The following is a 21,142-nucleotide window of genomic DNA, read 5'->3' on the forward strand; positions in this document are numbered from 1 at the left end:
CAGACAAGACAATGCATCACTTTTCTTCCACTGCACAGAATTTGGAACCTGAGGGCCTGGGTTCAAGTGCACAACCAGCCCTTACCAGCTCTGCAAACCTGGAGCAAATCGCCCTCTGAAGCTCAGTTGCTTCTCCTGTAAATTGGAAGTCTTACATCATAAATTATCAGGAGCTGCACCTATATTTGTTATTATTGTCACTATTATTCCTCCATGGGCAGTTGGCCCCTTGCAAATTTACCAAAGTGTAAATCCATATTACAGCCTACAGCTTTCCTAACCTGGATCAAGACGCCTCTGCTCCGTTTGCCGCCCAGCCATGTGCTCGCCTCCTCTAGGACAGAGCCTGTTCTGCTTTCTCATACTTGGTCCCAGCGTTTATAAACATGTGTAACTTCTTCGGTGCTGGAGACCCCTTTGGCAGAACAGTGAAACCTATGAGGCCCTTCTCAGAGCAATGTTTTCTAATACAAAATCCTAGTTTTCAACCCCAACATAAATTCTTTCCCACTGAATGCGACAGATTTGTATTCAAATCCTACCTATTGCCACTGACCAGCAGTGCAGTCTTGGGCAGGTCAGCTAACCAACCCCTCGGAGCTCATTCCACTCATCTGCTTATCCATAAACTGTAATACCTGCCTCACAGGTAATGAGACAACGTGCCTACAGTGTCTGGCACTCAGTAGGTCAGTAAGCATTCATTCCCTTCCAGCCTGGGCCTTGCCATTGCCACTCCTGAGGAGAAATTAGGTAAATCTGTACCCCTCTCTGCTTCTCGCTTCCTCATGAGACTGCTAGTTTAAATCTGGGGAACAGCAGTGACCAGAGGGTCTGGACCGCTCTGGTTTGTCAGACAGGCCTGAGCTGACCCTGACCAAAGGAAAGTTGGCCATGGTGAAAATGAATAGCTCCCTCCATGCAAAGAGAGAGAACAGGGCCAAGGGGTGAGAAGAGGATGGTCAGTGGATCCAGGCCTTGAGGACAGGGAAGGATGGACTGGCTGGGAGTTCTCTCTCCTGAGCCAGCTCCCTCTCTCCCCACCTCCATCCTCCTCTCCTCTCCCTACCCTCCTCTTGCCTCTACCTCTCATCTGTCCCCTCTCACTCCCATTTACCTCCACCTTTGCTGGGCTCCCCGTGCTGTGCCCAGGTGGCCTCTAAGTAAATGGAGAGTAGGTGGAAGAACCGTGACAGTGGTGACAGGACAACCCGGGCTCCATCCAAGGTCCGTGGGAGAAAGCCCAAGGGATGGCCAGTCCCCCTGCAGTAAGCGAGCACTCCAGAGCCAGGACCGTCTCCTGTAAGGGATGGGGTTGAACATTCACTCACCCTTTCTATGCATATTTAGTGAGTGTCAACTTTGTACCAGGCTCTGTGTGGTATACTTTATATACATATGATTACTTAATCCTCCTCCAGCTCTATGCAGTCGGTATCATTAGCCCTGTCTGCCAATGAGGACCTAGTCCAGGGTCACACAAATGCATGTGGTAGAGCCACGAGTTGAACCCACGTTAGTCTGCTCCCAGAAGCTCTGCATTCCCTGGCCTCTCACCCATACCATCCTGCCTGTTAGGAAGTCAGTCTAATTTGTACAGCAGCCAATCAAGATTTGGGCACCTGAACAAACCTGACTGAACCCACTGACTGGGTCAACATTCAAAGTTCTGCCGATTTACACCCTGACTCCAAGAGTGGGCCTGGCTGATAAGGAAGGTAGAGCTACCTCAGGTCTCTGGGGCAGCTGCTGCAGGAGCTGAGGTCGGATTGTCTGGTTTCCTGCCCCAAGAGGAGGGAAGAATGTTGCCAGGATCATAACCTGAGTGAGAGCCCAGGAGCTCAGACCCCTGGCTACCTCCCCTGTGTCTCTGCCCTTCACACTCATGTCTCCATTCTCCTGGCTGTCCCTGGGGGACCAATGAGGACATGCGCAGGCTAGGAGGACAGATTGCCTCCACAGAGGTGAAGCCCCAGGATGAGTCCCTTGAGTCTCATAGTCTGTGGCTGAGACACTCCACTACTAGGGAAAAATGACATGGCGTATTGTACCTGGAGATATGTCCAATGCCCCAAACAACAAGCAAGTGGTCTGGAAGGGATTTGCAGGGAAATAGTATATAATACACCATCGATCTGATTTTGTGTTTGTCGGGCACCCAAACCATGGAGCAAAGATTGAGGTACTTCCTAGGAAGGTAAGTCTACATTGAGGGGTACACCATGCCTGAGACAAAAAGGAAGATGAGGGAAAAGCCACTGTGGTTTTCAGGTAAAAAGGACTCTCATTTAGAGCTGCCATTGTGGACTGGACATTGGGTGTTTTTCTTATACCACTTCCAATCCTCACAACCTTGCAAAAGACGTGTTGTGCTCACTTGAAAGCCGCAGGCAATGAGACTCAGAGAGGTCGTATGTCTTCCCTGAGATCACACAGCTAGGGAGTGGGGGGAGGCGGGAGACCAGCCCTGCCTGGCTCCAAGCTTGTGACCTTAACTTCTACAATACAATGCTTTCTATTGGCGACCCTGTCTTGCACAGAAACTGCAGGGGGGAAAGTATTTGGCAACTTACACAGACCAGTAGCTCACGGTCCACCAGAACAGCAACAGGATCTCAGGCAAATCATTGCATTTTCCACAGAAGTGTCTCTGCCCCTTCTATCCTTGCTGTTGTCACATAATTGATTGTTTGGTTTATGTGCCCCTGAACTTACAAGTATCCAATAAGGTATGACATTGTCTCAAGGGGCCAGTTCTGTGTCCTCCTATTAATAAATCTAAATTAACTTAATTATAAACCCTATAATAAACCCAGATCTACCAGGAAGGAAGTTCTAGTCTAGAGCCATATTCTGTGTCTGTGGCTTTATTATTGTCAGAATTGCCAGAAGTTCCCCAAATCCTGAAACTATAGCATGAGAAGCCTAAGGCAGATATAAGGAAAAGCTTCTTATGCAAGAGAGCTTTTATGCTACAGTGAGAGAGGTAAAGAGGAGAGTTTCTTTCCCTGGAAATGAGAAAGATGCCTCCAGCCTAGATGAGCCAGCAGCAAGGGACTGGCAGGACCACTCAGGCTGGCTGCAACAGCTAGAAGCTGATTCCTGCCCCACCCCCACAGCTCCTGCTATTGTCCTCCTTGCCCCTTCCTCATCTGGCAATTGTTCCAGGTCTTGTCAAGAGGGATGAGCAGCTGACAGGGGTGTGGAGCAGGGGCAGGCAGGTATGTTTGCTCAGGACTTTCTGGGTGAGAGAGGCAAGCCTCACATTCAGCCCTGGGATTACCGGAATCCCGAGGTCTTTCTCTCTCAGGCCCAAACCTGGCCAGACCTGGGCCCCCACCAGTTTGGTCACTGGCTTCATCAATGCCACTGAGCCTGAGTCACTCTGTGGGAAGCCAGAGCCGACTTGCGAATCAGAGACTGCAGAGAAGGCCTACTCAGCATTTTGGGAAGAAACCAGTAAGGTCAATATAAGGGTGGGGACTCCTTAGAATCAGGGAGTGAGGGGGTCTGTGCACAGGGTCCCCCCTTCCCCATGGGTAGAGAGCAGCCCTTCCTGGTTATCCCAAGCAGGGGTTACCCAACGTGTTTTTCAGGAAAACCATTCTTATCTTCAAAACCGCATGCCCAGCCCCACTTGTAAAACTGATTAATGGGCAGGTGCACTGACTGGGGCCCAGCAGGGGCCCGGGAGCCTTCTTACCTGCTGTTCTCCCCATGAGCCCCTGAAAGCACCTTCTGGGGTTCTTTATTGTGTTGAAGTGTAGTTCTTTCTATATTTAATTTGTTAATAGTCTTATCATGAATGGATGTTGAATTTGTCAAATGATTTTTCTGCCTCTATTGAGATGAGCATATAATTTTTATCTTTCATTTCATTAATGTAATGTACCACATTTATTGATTTGTGTTTCTTAGATCAACTTTGCATCCCAGGGATAAATTCCACTTCATCATGGTGTATGATCCTTTTAACATGTTGCCAAATGTGGTTTGCTCGTATTTTGTTGAGAATTCTTGCATCTGTATTCATCAGGGATACTGACCTACAGTTTTTTCTTATACTGTCCTTACCTGGGTTTGTTATCAGGGTAACATTAGCTTCATAAAATGAGTTTGGGAGTTTTCCTTTCTTTTTGATCTGGAAATATGAATAGGATTAGTGCTAATTCTTTAAGTGTTCAGTAAAATTCACCAGTGAGGCCATCTGGTCCTGGGCTTTTCTTTGTTGAGAGATGTTTTAATTACTGATTTAATCTTCTTGTTAGTAATAGGTCTGTTCAGATTTTCTCTTTCTTCCTACCAAGGAAGAAAGATTTTCTCTTTCCTCCTACCAAGATTCAATCTTGGTAGGTTGTATGTTTCTAGGAATTTATCCATTTCTTCTAGGTTGTCCAATTTGTTGACACACACTTGTTCATAGTAGCTTCTCATGATCCTTTGTATTTCTGTGGTATCAAAGGTAAGATCTCCTCTTTCCCTTATAATATTATTGATTTGGGTCCTCTTTCTTTCTTGGTTACTCTAGCTAAAGACTGGCAATTTTGTTTCTGTTTTCAAAGAACTAACTGTTAGTTTTGTTAATCTTTTCTCTTGTTTTTCTATGCTCTATTTAATTTATTTCTCTTCTAATCTTTATTATTTCCTTCCTTCTGCTAAATTTGGGCTTTGTTCTTCTTTGTGTACTTTCTTGAGGTGTAAAGTTAGGTTCTTTATTTGAGATCCTTCTATTTTCTTGATGTATGCATTTATAGCTATAAACTTTCCTCTCAGAATTGCTTTTGCCACATTTCAGAAGCTTTGGTGTGTGTATTTTCATTTTCATTTGTCTCAAGAAACTCTTATTTTTCTTTTAATTTTTTCTGATACATTGTTGTTCAATAGAGTGTTATTTAATTTCCATGCCTTCGTGAATTTTCTGGTTTCCCTCTTATTATTGATTTCTAATTTTGTACTATCCTGGTCAGCAAAGATATATAGTATGTCAGTCTTCTTAAATTTGCTGAGACTTGTTCTATGGCATAATATGTGATCTGTCATAGAAAATGTTCCATGTTCCCTTGAGAAGATTGTGTATTCTTCTGTTGACAGAAAAGTGTGAATGTTTATGGATGACTGGGTAAGAAGGCTGAGAGAGAAATCGGACTCCAGGATGAGCTGAGAAACCAGAACGCCAGGAGAAGGAAGGTGAAGGAAAGCAATGCTTCACAAGGCCCTCATAAGCTGGATGCTTCACACATGTTATCACACTCTGCTTTTGCAAAGGAGAAAACTGGCACTTAGAGAGGTTAAGTATCTAACCCAAGGTCACACTGCTAGCAAGTGGCAAAGCTGGGATTTAAACCCGAGTCTGCCTAGTTCTGAAACCCAAGATCTCTCCTGAACAATCATGCTGCCTGCCCCACAGAGTTATCGGAGGACTCAATAGCATCGGGGGATGGGCTAGGTGATAGGCAGCTGTTCAGTACCTAATACCTGGATTTTGCTTTGAGCAACTTACATATCCCCTCCCCCCAGCCTTCTATGAGGCTCTGTAGGAAAGAGCATGAGCCAAGTCCAAGAGTAGTAACATTACTGAGCTAGTGTGCTTTCAGCATGATGATTGGAGCATGGTGAGCTTGTGGTTGTTGCTGCCTCAACCATCAGGGAGTTAATCAGTTGACAATTTCCATTCCCCAGGCAGGGCAGATGGAGCCACAGACAGACAGCTAGCTGCAGTTACCATTTATTGAGACACATCACAGATACGAACAGCGGAGGGGGCTGTGGGTAGATTCAAGGAGTGGGTGGGCCTATTGGGAGATTGGTGAGGTTGAAGGGCATTTGGGGACCACTCCTGGCTTCCCTTCCTCCTCCCCTAGTCTGCCCTGAGCTCAGACCAGAGGTGTGGGAAGCCAAGATATCCTGGGAAATCCAACCTCTTCTCAGTAGTGAAATAGTCACCCCAAATCCCCCAAACACATCACTCAAGCTGGTGGCCTTAACTTCCCCTCTCATCCCCATCACAGAACCAAGGAGAAAGCTGAGTGGAGTTGAGCCCTTCCCAAAATGTAGATTGCATGCAAAGAGTCTGGCATGCAAATACACCAGATCTGTGGTCCTGGGGCTGTTCCTGCTCCCTGGGTGGGGAAGGCAGCAGAGGTGGGGAAGTGGGGTGGGGGGAGGCTATGAGGGCCCCAGCTTGCAAGGCTCAGCAGCTAGTACCTCCGGCTGGATGTCTTGACTGTGGTGGTCTTCCGCAGGATGGAGGTGCCCCCAGAAATGGGTCCACCCTTGACAGTGCCGAAGCCCACATTGGTGCTGAAGCCACCCTTACTGGCACCCCCACTTCCGCCCAGGCACATGCCACCCCCAAAGCCGGCTGTGCCGCCTCCACACACAGTGGTAGAGTTGCCAGTCACCGCTGCAAAGCAAAGAATGTGGCTATGAGCAGGAAGCCATACTGAGAGAGGGTGGGGGAGTCTCAGAATCAGTGAGGGGCAGGAACAAAATCAGGCAGTGGAGCCATAGGATATGGATGGAGAGGTCAGGACAGAGAGCTCATTCTCTGGGGACCCTCTGAACCTCTTTCCAAGGGCCCAAATGGAGGGAATGTGTGCTTTTGGCCAAAGGCAAATTGAGTGGACTGAGCAGAGGATAGGGGCCCAGCCCAGGGCAAGGCAACAAAATACTCACAAATGCTGACAGCACTGGGGCATTCTCCAGACATCCTGGGAGAAACAGAAAGGCCAGGAAAGGGGTCAGTGGTTCCAGGAGCCTGAGCAAAAACTCCCTCTTCCTCTCTGCCTTTACAGTGGACCAATTCACTTGGTCAGCTCTTAAGAACCAAGACCAGGAGACACAAGAACGCACTTGTGGCCACGCTGCATCTGGGGGCCCTTCCAGCCAGAGCAGAGAAGAGCCGCTGCAGGCCACACCACCCCACCCTCCCTTCTGTCCTCACACAGGCTGTGGGCAGCACCCCTGCTGAGGGAGGGAAACAAAGCTCATGCCAAAACACGGCTGCCCAGTTTCTAGCTAAAGTGACTTTCTCTACATCTCCTGCTTTCCCCAAGGGCAGAAGATGATGAATCTGGTGTTGGAAGAAGCAGCCTCCCTCCTCTTGGCCTACCAACCACCATGAGGATTATCGAGGCTTGTGCCAACGAAGGAGATGCACAGCAGAGGCAGTAAACACAGGTGTAAGTCTCCCTCAGGCAAGGAGGTAAGAGCCCAGCTCCCTGGTTCCTCCCTTACCCCTCTGCCTCCAACACCAGAGCCAACTACACAGACTCTTCCCCTAGGGCAGAGCTGGGAAGCCCTCAAAATCAGGCAGCAGGGCCCCCCCACCTGCTCTCCTCGCTCTCCAGCAGCTTCTTGTAGGTGGCGATCTCCACGTCCAGGGCCAGCTTGACATTCATTAGAGCCTGGTAGTCACGCAGCAGCCGAGCCAGGTCCTCTTTGGCCTGGAGCAGGGCTGCATCCAGGTCCCCAAGCTTCTTCTGAGCATCCTTTAATGCCAGATCCCCACGCTGCTCTGCATCTGCAATGGCAGCCTGTAGCTGCTGGCACTGCCCAGAGGATAAGAGGTACTGAGAACACCCTCCGAGATACACCTATCTCTCTGCCCTTAAGCCGGGCATCACCATCCCCTACCTGCCACTACCACAACCAACTGGGAGAAAAGGAAATCATAAATATTCATCTGAAAGAGGAGATGCTGTTACACAAGAAGGATCATGTAGCACCAGTGGGGAAGTCCTTACTGAAGTCTAATCTTCATCTCCGTTGCTGCAGCTCAGCCTAGTCCCTCAAAGGAAATAAAATAAGTAATACAACCTCACCAATAACCAGCACTTCATTCTGATCTGGGGATGAGTCCACACTTTTCAGCCATACCCTACATGACCTGGACCCTTGGACCCTTATCCTCTGCTCTGACCTCCTAGAAATGGGATCAATCTCCTTAGAGGAGGTCATCCCCCGCACCCTACCACTAATATGCTATATGATCTTGGACAATCCCTTTCTTTCTCTGGGCCTCAGTTTCTTCTCCTGTGAAAGAAGCATGATGATCTTGATGGCCCAGCACTTGAGTATGTCCTGTCCACCAGGAGAAGAGCAGATATCACCCCTTAGAATGACAGTGAGAGCACCCCACCACCATCTCCACCAACACCTGGGCCTCCAACCAGAGGTTCACCTGCTTCTTGGCTGCATCCACCTCACCCTGCAGCCTCTGGACAGTGCGGGTGAGTTCAGCAATCTCATTCTTGGTGTCACGCAGATTGTCCCCATGCTTCCCAGCTGTCACCTGTAGCTCCTCATACTAGAAGCCCAAAAAGTGGCAGTGAGTTGTCATAAGTTCCAGGCCCACAGGGGTAACCACTGGCCCCCAAATGCACCCTCACAGCTGGAGGTCCCTTTGTAAGCTCAGTGTGTCCAGCCCCAGGCCTGCAAGGAGCCCAGGCCTCTCACAGTTGGGAAACGTCTCGTCCCAGCTCCGATACCCAAGCCAGTCATTCTTCTCACCTTGGTCTGGTACCAGGCCTCAGCCTCAGCCCTGCTTCTCTGGGCAATCAGCTCATACTGGGCCTTGACCTCGGCAATGATGCTGTCCAGATCGAGTTTGCGGTTATTGTCCATGGAGAGGATGACATTGGTGTCAGACACATGGGTCTGCACTTGGCTCAGCTCCTGCAGAAACAGAAATAGCTGCCACCAGGCCCTCAGGAAGCAGCCAAAGGATGAAAGATAGAGATTCAGGTGGCATCCGGAGGCCTGTGCTCTTCTTCAGGCTACACCCTGGAAGGAGCTGCAACGGTAAGAAAGACCTCAGTCTCTTCAGCTGTGAAATGGGTTCCTACTTTAATAAACAGCATTTCTTTGTGGATTCTCAGACCTCCAAATATTAAAGGAAGGGAAAGGGAATGTATACTTACTGTACTCAATTTGGTACCACGCCCCAAACCAGAACATCCACTAGTTCCTTTCATCACAGAACACCTTCTTAGGCATGCAGGACCTGAAGTGGCCCACAGGGTGCATTTGTGTAAATTGGGAAAATGGTCCCCTATGGGCAGGTTCTCCCATACCAGCACCTGGGAAGCTGAGCATGAGCCTGATTCAAACCCCACTATCCATTCAGCCAGTTAACAACCTGCACCACCATTTGTAGTGGTCCTGACTGTAAGGAAAGAGACTTGGAGAAGTGACACATCCAACTTCACCAGGTCCAAGGTCATTCACTCTGAATGGGGTCCAGACTAGAACCACTCATTTCAGTGACAAAGCCCAAGTGGTTTCCTCTAGGTTACATAGGCATTTATAGACCAGTGTGATGTTCCTGGGCCCTCCCTGTATTCCGAGGACTAATAGCTGTCACTGTAAACAGGTATTTAAAGACAACATGAAGGGCAGATTTGGCTCCCGTGTTCTGGCTTTGAGACCAGCTTTACCGCTAGGTCATCACTGTGTTGGCCCCCAGGTGGGCTGCCTGTCTCTCCCTTGCTCCTCCTTGCTCCAAACTCCAGCTCTGATCAAATCCCTCATCCACTCAGTGCTCCTGAGTGAGTCCCAACGGGGAGAGCATCTTCCCTCTAAAAATCAACACCTTCCAACATAGTCTGGTGTTGCCTCCATCTTTTCGCACACATTGGCCCTTCATCGAAGCCACCGGGATTATAATAAACAAAGACAGAATGATAATAGTTCTTACTTAGTAAACAATTCCTGTTGTCAGGCCTGCGTTGGGTACTTGTCAGGCACTGATTCATTTCTGATGGCACGAAGAGCAACTTGCCCAAAATCAAAAACTAATAAGAGAGTCTCGAACCTAGGCAGTCTGCCACCAGAGCTGAGATGACATGCGCTAAAGTAAAGATGGACGGAAATAAAGAGAGAGCTACCCAAGCTAAGACTGATATCCATAATGACATAGATTTAGATTTAGAATGCATCTTTTAAAATTACCTTTTAAAAGATGGCATGGATTGGGAGGATAGGAATAGAAATCCAGTCACTGAAATGTTTATGGTTTTAGTGAAAAGACATGAGCTCTGGTGAGAGACAAAATCAAGTCCCCAGCCTAACATTCACTAGCTGTGTGACCAGGGTTGTAGCCAAGCCTCACGAAGCCTCAGTCCCCTCCTCTGTACAATGGACATGATACAACGCCTTCCTCGCGAAACTGTTGTGAGGATTCAGACCCATAATGGCCCACGGTGAGTGCTCTGTAAAATGTATTATTTGCCCAGAGTTCTCCGAAGGTCAGTCAGGATGCCCACAAGGCACATTTACCACAGATGACATCACCTTATCACAGTTGTCTTCCTCCCCACAATGACAACATTGCTGGCATCATTTGCAGGATCAGCCCCTCACCCTCCCCACCTCAGGGACCCTCTACAGTCCCATGTCAGAGTGTGGTCCTGAGGAAAATCAACTTAGAATTTTTAAGACAAGGAGGCAAAAACTATCCACTGGGTACCACCAAGAGTGGATGAGGATGGTCTTGTTAGAACCAGGGGACAGAGAGGTCAGGTTTTCCAGAGAAACAGCCGATGCAAGTGGAGAGGAAGGAGCTTCGTGGATTAAAATGCCTGTGCATCTTTAGACACCAGGGATGCTGAAGGGAGGAGCAGGTGGGGAGCATCCGAGCAAGATGAAGCTGTAGTGAGGGCACTAGAACAGGGGCTGGACCCCACAGGGCCCCCCCAAGCCAGAGGAAGGCCGAGAGCCTCCTTTTCTGCCCCGTAAAGCATGCCAGGAATTGCTGGTTGGACCTCCAGATTTCCTTAAGATCTGGCTTAACCAAAACCAGACTGTGAAATCCATCACCAAGTGCTACAGTGACAAAGGCAGTTGATTCGCCCACAAGGCAGAATGGGAATGACAGCTCTGGCTTCCATTCTGACCCCCTAAGGAGGTGCAGAGAAGTAATGAACTTTGATAGGAAGTGACCCTGGCTTGGTCCCTAGCTCACCTTCCCTCTTCACCTCTTCACCTTAATCTCCAACACACTCAGTGTCTGGCCCACCTGCTGCTCCTCGAACACACCATGACCTTTGGTTGGGGCCCTGACTGGGAGCTCCCCTGATCCTCCTTTAGAAGTCCCACCCTTCCTTCAAAATCTAACTCAAATGCCATCTCCTCTGAAACTTCCCCAGTCCCCTCACCCAAGAAGGGTCAGCCACGGCTTGCTCCATGCACTGTGTCCCTGTCCCTGTGATGACTCTCATCACGTGATAACCCAGACCTATCAAAGACAGGGACTTTGTCCTTCTGTTGCCCTATGGGAAGTATTCAGTAAATATGTGTCAAATGGAGAAGGAACAGCAAAGGAAAGAATGTTAGGTATGCCAGATGTATGCCTTAGAGAGCAGAAAAGCCGATGGCTACACATTCAGAGAACAGGGGATTAGGAACCATTGACCTGAAAGAGATAAGAACCTGAGAAAGGAAATGAGGAAGTCTTAAACAATGAATGACCATCAATAATCCAGTAAGGAAGAAACTGGAAGGCATCTAAGATCAGCATGAGGCCACAAGATACCCTCCAACAAGCTCCATCCAGAACGATCACGTAGAGACGTTGAACAGAGAACATGGCCAAAGATGAGCCAGGAAAATGTCACAGCCAGTGGACCGGTGCTGTTAGCTCCATGGAGAATGACAAGAGAGGCACGAGGTCCAGACAAAGCCAACAACTCAACAGCTATGTTATTTGTTCTTTTCTGTCAAAAGTAACAGCCATTAAACAGGAAAAGGCAGGGTGGTATAGAAGAAATGGACACCCAAGACGGATGCAGAGAGTACGAGGGGCCTTGGCCTTGGGAATTGCCAGGGTCCTGGCCAGAGGAGGGTATCCTAGGAGAACAGGGAGATTGCTAAGAGGGCGAGTGTACCAGTGATCCTTGAGAACTACGGAGAGTAGGACAGATTCCAGAAACCAGAACCCCAGACACAGCAAATGCCCTCGTATTCAAAGGTGAGACATTTTGACTTCTCCCAGTTAAACTTGATGTCCATCACTTATGAACCTCTGGTATGAATTATAAAGTGTGTGTGAGAGGCTCAGCACCAGCAATACTTCCCTAAGGAAAAGTCGAACCAGATGGATTACCCGCTGTGGCTAAGTCACTAAGTCACTACGGGACCACCATAGACACTGTTTCACCCGGCCTTTTCTTTCCTGTGGGGCAGCGGGGGCAGGGGTGGTAGAGAGAGGCATATTTCTTCTCTCTCTTTGGAAATGCTTTTTTTTCTGGCATTCTTAAAAATAAGACAGAAAAATATGGGCCAAATGATGATATGATTAACTGGATTTTAAAGTAGCTGGGCCGTTGAAACCGTGAATTACTGGTTGGTGGTGTGAGGTCAGCCTGATGGGAAGGCACCATTCTCGCCCTGTCAGCCCTAATGTGTGTACTGATGACTTACACTGACACATTGCCAAAGAACTAAACTAAAAATTTATCGAGTCTGCAGATAACCCAAAGTAGATGCATCACTAATATATCCAATTACCCAATTGGGCAACTCCAATATATGGAGAGGAAAATCCAGTTTCAAAGTGCCCACAGTGGCCTACAACAATGGGGTGAAACCTCAATAACGTTCCACGAGAAGAGGGGGAATCATTAGCTCCTGCATTCAGTTTCAAAAATTCAATTTCTACATACAGGAAGTTGGAGGATAGTGGAGGCCTGTCTCACTTGAAAACATTCATGTGAAAAAATTCAGGGGGGTTTTAAGGAACAAACGGTGAAATGGTTTCTAAAAACAACACGTAGGTTTCTAAAAACAATACTAGGCTGCATGAAGAGAAATCTGTACCTGTAACCTCCCTCCCCACCCCTCTATGTTCTGAATTCTGGGCTCACAACCCTGTTTCCTAAACTCTTCACATAACACAGATTTCAATCCCTTAATCATCCTGACCTCTAAAGGGTTGTCATATGAAAGACATATGTCACATGGAAGGTAATTGGATATGTGCAGCCCAGAGGACAGAATCAGGGTCAGTCAAGAGCAGAAGCCATGGGAAGAAGAGTCAAGTCAAACTTTCTAATAAATTTGCTCGACAGTGGAAATATCTGCCTCCCCCGCCCAGGCCAAAAAAAAACAGAAGTATTCAAGTAGACTCTACATGACTTGTCCATCGTGGAGATTATGAAAAGGGTTTGGAACTGAGTGAAAGGCTTACCCTGAGGTCCCTACCTGTTCATAGAGTCTAAGATTCTAGGATCAATGCATGTTAAATTCAACCTTCTCACTCACGTCTTCGGAGCACCTTTGTTTCCTGAGACCCCTCCCAGATTCTTTGATCTGCCCACTACTCACACTTCACCTCCTGCTCCAGCCTGGAATCTCAGTCCCCATCTCAGCTCTGCCCATCTGTGCCCCTCCAACCCTTGCTCCATTACAAACTGGGCAAAAAGGGAAATGCAATGGAACACAGTAGCAAGAATCAGAGTTCGAAGTTCAAGAATGAGATTTTAACTCCAGCACTGCCTTTAACTAGCTATGTGACCATGACCAAATTGCTCTCAGCCTCAGTGTCCCTGACTATACAATGGAGACAAAAGTACTTATATTACGGAGTTGCTGAGAGCTTAGCCCAGTGCCTGGTCTATTTAAGCATTTAACTTAATTTACACTTAATGGGAGCTAGTATTAATTAAAAGTCCAGGTTTATCTTCTATCAAATCATTGCACTGGTGAACACAGATCAGACCTCTGTGGGAATCCCCAAAGCTGTATGTCACGACCTTGTCCACTGGCCATCTCACCATTTCATAGAGATGATTCAGGAAGTCGAGTTCCTCTGTCAAGGTGCCCACTTTGCCATGCAGATCCGTTCGGCCCATGTACGCAGCATCCACATCCTGGGAGTGAGGGAAAGAGCAGGGCAGGTGGCTCAGCCCCCAGGGCCCTCACCTCTCTCAGAGCCAGCCCAGCACTCCAGCAGCCTCAGGACCACCTGCCCTGCTTCCTGTCACCCTGCTCACCTTCTTGAGCACCACAAACTCGTTCTCGGCAGCAGTGCGCTTGTTGATTTCATCTTCATACCTGTCACACAGGGAAGATTGGGGCCAGGCTCAGTCAAGTTATGCCTCTTAAGGCACTGGACCCTCTTGGCTTTAAGGGAGCCCTCATGGGGCCTGTATTGGACAAGGACACCTTTGGGAAGCAGTGCTGTAATGCAGCCAACCAGTGAAGAAACTCAGGGTGCAGTCTTTAAATGTTCCTCCCTATCTTTTCTGAGGAAATGGAGACAGAGTTGTGCAATACCATGGCAGTCAAGAGTAGCCATCTCTTTGGATCAGAGCCCTTAGAGGCTTTATAGGAACAGGTGGCTATGCGTCAACAGTGGTTAACCCTTGCCTCCACTTTCAACAACAGGATGGCATTTCAAACAACTAACTTCTCTCCAATGGCTTCTGCTCAGACTTGAAGGTTTAGAAAGTGCTCATGTCAATTTGCTAGAAAAGTTATGAAAATTATGCCTTAAAATTATAAGTACATTTATCAACTAATCATAATATGTGATCCTTATTTGGATCTCGATTCAACAAATCGGATTTTTAAAATTTATTACACTAATGAGACCATTGGAAACTCCAAACTGACTATATGATGATATTGAGGAATTACAGCTTTAAAAATTTTACGTGTGATTATGGCAATGTGTTTATGCTTGCTAAGTCAAGTTATGCAGATGAGCTGTATGGACATATCCAGGAAAATTCCTGTGAATTAAACTGCATGGTGGCTGGGGTTTGATTTAAGGCAGTGAGGGAGGAGGGAAGGTGAGTGGGGTTACAGATGAAACAAGTTGACCAAGCTGATCATTATTAGAGCAGGGTGGTGGGAACTTGTAAGTTCCCCACACTATTCTCCCCACCTTAGAAGAAAGAGCTTTCAAAATTATTGATGAGTATGATGGGTCCAGTGCCCAAGTACCTGAAGAAAGTGGCTTTGTGCATGCCCAGGTGGGTCCCAGGACCCTGCAAATGAGGTGGCCCTCTCTGGGGAGATTTCCACGATGCCCCACCCCGTCCTCACATAGCCCGGGCCTGCCCAGCCCTCCTCACTTGTTCTTGAAGTCTTCGACAAGATCCTGCATGTTCCTCAGCTCTGAGTCCAGCCTCCCTCGTTCGCCCTGGAGGTTGTCCAGCTGCCTGCGCAGGCTGCCCATGTAGGTCTCAAACAGGGGCTCCAGGTTGTTCCTGGTGGTGCCTGAGTTCTGGCCCTGCTCCTGCAGTAGCGCCCACTTGGTCTCCAACACCTTATTCTGCTGCTCCAGGAAACGCACCTGAGCCAGAGCAAGAAGGGTGGTGGGCTGGCACCACCCCCTCCCCCAGGTGGCACCAAGAATGGGGCCCATCGCCACCATCCATCCATGACGAGGACATCACAGGGGCAGTGCAGGCCTGCGCCTTGCTGAAGGGAGGAGTTCCTGAGGGAACAATCTTTGCTGGAAAAGACAGTCTCATCTGATGACAAGGACTCTAAAGAGTTAATGAACATAAAAGCTTCAGTTTAGTCATTTACTAGTTAGTGACTGTCGAGTCTCTCTGGGTTTCCCTTTCTCATTTGTCCCAAGTGAACTGGACTGGATCAGTGTTTCTAAACCCTAATTCTACATCAAAATCAACTGTTAAAGTGTGGATGTATGTATATACAACTACACACGTATATATTTGTGATTATACACACACACACAGAGAAGACAAATGTGACAAAGTTTTTAAAACTGGTGAATGTAGGTGAGGGTACACGGATGTATACTGTACTATTCTTGCAACTTTTCTGAAAATCTGACTTTTTGAAGTTTTTTTTAAAAGACTGATGCCCAGCTCTATCTCTAAAGACTCATGAAGGGGCTCATGGCAAGGGTTGAGCAAGCCGCTGGGGTTCTCTGCCCGGTCAGGGTTCCCAGACACCAGTCCCCGGCAACCTTTCAGACCCCGGCTCCCAGCCATGATTCTGAGAGCCTGGGAGAGGGTTTTGCTTGTTTAACCTCTGGGACAGTGCCACAGAAGAACCAGAAGTCAGTAGGAGAGAAGGTGAGGAGGGTGGGCGGGATGGCTTGCTTCACCCTTTGCCAGCCAGACTCTCCAGGCCCCACGCCCACTGCACCCCGGGCCCACAGCCACGTGGCCCAGGGGCACCATGCAGCACCTGCACCTGCCATGTGCCATGATAAACCCTCTTAGTGCCAACCACCCTGAGGTCCATGACCCAGGGTCCCAGCCCACCTCTGCCTCCAAGTACCTGTATGACCCTGGGCAAATCACATGACTTCTCTAAACCCAGTTCTCTCTTCTTAAAAAATAGGCACAATGTTACCTATTGTCACTCCTCATGGGACACCGTGTGTATCACATGAGAAAGAGGATGTGGATATCCTTTGGGAACCCACAGATCACTGAACCAAGGTACTTTCATCCACCAGGATTTCCCCCATCATGGTCCTGGGGGCTCAGGGTGGAGATAGATGAGGCCACCAAAATGGCCCTGGAACTGCCAGAGAACAGTACACAAGCCTCCCCAGTCCTCCTGGATGCCAGAGAGGGAGTCAAGACGCTCCCAACCTGGGACAGATCAAACTCCAGCCCCCAGGTCATGGTGACCCAGTGACCATCCTCCTCATTGTCCACCCCAAACTGAGCTTCTTGGCTGGAACAGCAAGAAGAAATAGGAGAAGCAAAAAAGAAACTTCCTCTAGGACAACCCCTTCTCCACTGTGTCTGGTCACAGTTTTGTCCTGAGGCTGCCACCAAGACTGAGAGTATAGGGGACAGGCAGGGTTCCTTGGGTAATTTAGCACTTGAGCCCACTTCCCAGCTGTCAAATGACAAAAGGCAGTAAGGGCCACCCTGCTAAGAGCAGCAATGAGGACAATCTGCTATGTAATTGTGAGCTAAGGCTGCTGGGTAATGACGTTAATGCTGACCACAGGCAAGGCTGCAGCATGGTCTGGGTGGGCTTGGCCAACGGGCCCCATGAATAGGCCCAGGATTCACCTGAGTAGCTACAGTAAAGACCTGAAGATTGTCTCCACCCATCCACACCTGGGCATCCCAGGCTCAGGCCAGCAGAGCTCCAAAGTCATCCATCAACCCCTACCCCCCATCCAAAAGGGCACATGGGCTACAACAGCCTCTACCCAGACCACCCCCTCTTATAGGCCCTGCTTCTATTCCAGGGCCCCTCCCTGCCTGCTTCCGCCTGGGCCCACCTTGTCGATGAAGGAAGCAAACTTGTTGTTGAGGGTCTTGATCTGCTCCCGCTCCTGGGTTCGCACCCGCTGGATCTCAGGGTCGATCTCCACATTGAGAGGGGTCAGCAAGCTCTGGTTGACAGTGACCTCCTGGATGCCTCCAGGAGGACAGACAGGCCCGAACGTCTGCCTTCCAGCCCCCAAGCCCATGTAGGCCCCGCTGCCATGGCCGAAGCCTCCTAGGGCCCGCCCTGAGGAGGCCCCTCCAGCCACACTGACAGAGATGCTCTTGCTGCCCCCCAAGTTATACAGGCTCCGACTGCCAAAGCTGCCCATGCCAGGGCCACGGTATGCCCCACCACTACTGCCACTGCTCCGGGACATCGTCACAGAGCTGAAGCTGGTGTGGGCCCTGGACCCACCCCCTCCACTGGCGGAGTTGGAGCTAAAGCCCCCTTTGGTGGAGTATGTCCGCCGAGACACAGAGGACCTCATGGCTGTCAGAGGGGCTGGCACACCGGCTAAGAGCTGGGAGGGAGCACAGTAAGCTACTAGGCCCCTAATGGGCTTTTTATCTTTTCCCAACTGGGCTGGCTCCCCACCTCCACAGACACTCCTGCCCCATTGCCCGGAGGAGAGAGAGGGAGGGGCCCTGTGGGCTGGGGGGTGTGGAGAGTCCCTTCTCACTCAACAGGAGGGAGAGGCTGCTCCCAGTTATCACCTGTGCTCCAGAGCTGAGGCTGAACAGAGAGTGTCTGGGGCAGGATGCCACCTTCTCCCCCGGGGCTCTCCTGCCTTGGAACAGGATGATACGGGCTCCCACAGCCACCTCCACCACCAGTGGCTGGATCAGTCTCCTCCCACCCAGCCCTGGTAGCCACCATCAATGGGGGCTCTGTTCTATGGATTTGCCCCAGGCCCCTATTGTAAGCCAAGGCCCCAGGCCCAGGCTGTGCAGGTGGTGAGGGAGGTAGCATTGGGCAATGTGTGGTGGGGAGAGTGCCCAGGCCTGCTACAGTCATAGCTCCCAGCCCACGGCCTCATTGCCCCCTGGTAGGTCTGGGTGGGGGGCACAGATGAAGGAGTGGGGGTGGAGGCAATCTCTTTGTCACACACTGGCAGGTTGTCCTCTGGGTGGAGATTCTCTGCTGGGCAAAGTGGGTACAAGGACAGAAAGAAGGTGCCTGAGTACTGGACGGGGAAGTAGAAAGGCCTGGGCTCCTCAGACAGTGCCCAGGAGCCAGGAAGGTGGTGGGGGAGGGGGGCAGTAAAACACACTCTTCTAGGAGCTAAAGAGAAACAGGGGGGCTTCGACCATCACCTGAAGCCCCGACCCTCTGCCTCATAGCAGAGCCTCCCCAGAAGGGCCCAGCCACTTTGGCAGCGGCTGGAGATGGGTAAAGGACATGTCCCATCTGACTGGACATAGACACAAATCCAAGAAGCATGTATTCAACAAAAGCACCATGAGCCCCATGGAGCATCCCAATGTTCCCTCTTCCGAGTCCATAAAGGGGACCCCTGCTTGATTCAGTAGAAGCCAGGGTGGTCCTCAAATCACTGAGCACAGTCCCCTTCTCGCCCCAACCACCTCGGGCTACTGAGACTAAACAAGGGAAGACTTGGAAATGTTAAGTTAAATGTTAGGACGAAGAGAGTGCTGAGGAGGTGACTAGAGATTGTCCCTCCTCACCCACTTCAGCTTTCGGGAGGAAAAAAAGGGACCAAGGAGGAGAGAGACTTGCCCAAGGGAAGGCATGAAGATAGCACTGGCTATGCTCCTCACAGAGCAGCCAGGGCTAGAGCTGGGCCTGTCACCAGCTAGTGTTTCCATGACCCCAAAGGAGAGGACATGGGGCCACCTGCACAGCCCAAGGAAGGCAGGCAGAGAATGAGCCCCCTCGGGCCCAGAGGAGGCTGTGGGATTCCTGCCTCAGGCCACTGGGAGGCTGAAACTAGGAAGTTTCAAGAAGTTGAACATACTCCCACGAGGCACAGAGTGAGGGACTCTCGCAGAACTTATCCCTTAATGCCCAAGAGGGGATTTTCCTCCCTGCTTGGAGCTAGATACGAGGCATTTGTGGAGGGGATTGGGGGGATGAATCCCCACTGAGCTGTGTGTTTTCTGGTGACTCTCAACCTTTCTGGGCCTCCTTGCCTCCTCCTGCAAGCAGGGCCTGCCGGGGAAGTCCTGCCTGCCTGTGTTTCCAGGACTGAGCTGTCAATTCCCTACCCTTGGTCTCCTGCCCCCAGGCTGTTATCACTTTCTCAGCCTCCCTTATCTCTCCCCAGTGGGGGTGTGGGAGGGGAAGACAGTTGTGAGTGGGGCGCCCTCCCTGGGGAAAGGGGTGATGTCAACCGTCTGAGTCAGGCCTGCTATAGGTGGTGGGAGTGGAGTGGGCTGCAGACACGCGTTCCACCCCTCCTGGAGACTGACAGTCACACATATTTACCTGGTGCTCTGTGCCAGGCTTTGTGGCTGGGAGCTGACGACAGACACGCAGACAACCTGGGCCACTCTCACAGTGATTTCCTCCAGACAGCCTCCCTCCCACCCTGGCAGGACATCTCACCAGTCCCAGCCCTGACAGTGTGGGAGCCATGGTGTTTCTCCTGCCCTGGCTCTCCACTCGACTTTCTTCCCAGACACCCAAGCTCAGGCCTTCTTTCTGCAGCCCAAGAAGAAACAGTTTCCTCCCCTCTGCTGCTTCTCAGTCCAAGGGCCTCTATCTCTGGTGACTGTCACCTGCCCAAGAGCCCTTCCTGCAACAGGACAACAGGGGATGGAATGATGGATGAAGTGAGACAAATGAGAACCCAATATGGGCCAGCCTGGGTGCTGAGCAATAGAACATGCACAGAGGCAAAGAAAACAGTCACTGCCCTGGAGGAGCCCTCATACAGGGGAAGGACTTTCTGACCTAACAGCCGTGATTATCACGGCCAGTGCTTACTGAGCGCTTACTAAGGGCAGACTGGGGCCAATACACTTTCCAGGTAATAACACCTTTACTCTCCACTCTGACATGATCCCTTCGCCTCCTTCCCATTCCAAATCCATTCACCAGCCTTCTTGTCCCTGTCAGACTACTCCCTTGTTCTCTGGCTTCCAGCTGGGGTGGCAAAGGGAGACCCCAGCAGGAACCTGGCAGGAATAAGGCTGGCACTCCTTCCCACTCCCTCTCTGATTCAGCACTGGCCGCCTCCTCCTTCCAGGCGATCCCTTCCACAGTCCCCCGACTCTATCACCTGCTTACTCCATTTCTTCCTCCTGTGTCTGCACCTCTACACAGGGTGTCCACCTGGTCCTGATTTCCCCAGGGGTTCTGGTTTGGAACTAAAGTCCCCCAACTCAGAAAACCCCTCGGCCTGGACAAAAATGAGTCAGCAGCCTCCCCAGCTCTGGGGGACCATGGTTTCCCTGTGCTGCCAGCCTCTGGCCTCCGCATCCCGTGTTTGCTCCTTTAGCCCTGCCCATACCTCTGCAAATAACCCTTTCATGAAGTCCATTTTACTGAACTATCTTGAGTGAATCTGTTTCCTGCTGGGATCCTGAATGGTACCATCCCCGTGTAGCCCTGCTAGTGTTATCATCAATGTATTTTCATACGTGGGGAAACCAAAGCACAGAGAGAGATTAAGTAACTTGGTCAAAGGCACACCATGAGTAAATCTCAGGGCTGAGATTCAAGCCCAGGAATTCTAGCTCCAGAGCCCTGTGCTTACCTACTCATGTCTCTCTCACAGAGGGCTGACAAGCCTCCTTCTTGGGTACTTTTGATGAAGAGACCCATGGATCTGAGAAAAAGGCTGACCTCCCCCTAAAGCAGGGCAATGACGTGACCTCCTACAGCCCAGGCCATGGAGTCTGGAGGTGACCTGAGTAGAGAGGGAGAAGAGGGGAGGAGCAGTGCCAGAAGCAGAGCAACTGCA

General features: G+C 50.1%; 1 protein-coding gene across 1 annotated transcript; it reads right to left on the minus strand.

Annotated features, from left to right (window-relative positions):
* Window positions 1–5,971: 5,971 nt before the first annotated feature.
* On the minus strand, window positions 5,972–17,704 carry KRT79 (keratin 79). The gene is made up of 9 exons (XM_037135262.2): window positions 17,228–17,704; window positions 15,078–15,298; window positions 13,992–14,052; window positions 13,773–13,868; window positions 8,512–8,676; window positions 8,183–8,308; window positions 7,330–7,550; window positions 6,676–6,710; window positions 5,972–6,403 (listed from the first exon to the last, which is right to left on the minus strand). Exons 1-9 carry the CDS (start codon window positions 17,702–17,704, stop codon window positions 6,198–6,200), a joined length of 1,608 nt encoding a protein of 535 aa, XP_036991157.2. The 3' UTR covers window positions 5,972–6,197.
* Between the last annotated feature and the right edge of the window lie 3,438 nt (window positions 17,705–21,142).

Source organism: Artibeus jamaicensis, unplaced genomic scaffold, assembly GCF_021234435.1.
Source record: "Artibeus jamaicensis isolate MK-2021 breed Jamaican fruit bat unplaced genomic scaffold, CSHL_Jam_final contig_233, whole genome shotgun sequence".
Taxonomy (NCBI): Eukaryota; Metazoa; Chordata; class Mammalia; order Chiroptera; family Phyllostomidae; genus Artibeus; species Artibeus jamaicensis.

Excerpts from the sequence above, each read along its gene's own strand:
- KRT79 (XM_037135262.2), bottom strand. The coding sequence starts at position 17,704 with ATGAGGTCCTCTGTGTCTCGGCGGACATACTCCACCAAAGGGGGCTTT. Across the intron at positions 15,299-17,227 it reads TTGCTTCCTTCATCGACAAG|GTGCGTTTCCTGGAGCAGCA; the intron begins GTGGGCCCAGGC and ends GCTCTGGCTCAG. Across the intron at positions 7,551-8,182 it reads TGGATGCAGCCAAGAAGCAG|TGCCAGCAGCTACAGGCTGC; the intron begins GTGAACCTCTGG and ends TCCTCTGGGCAG.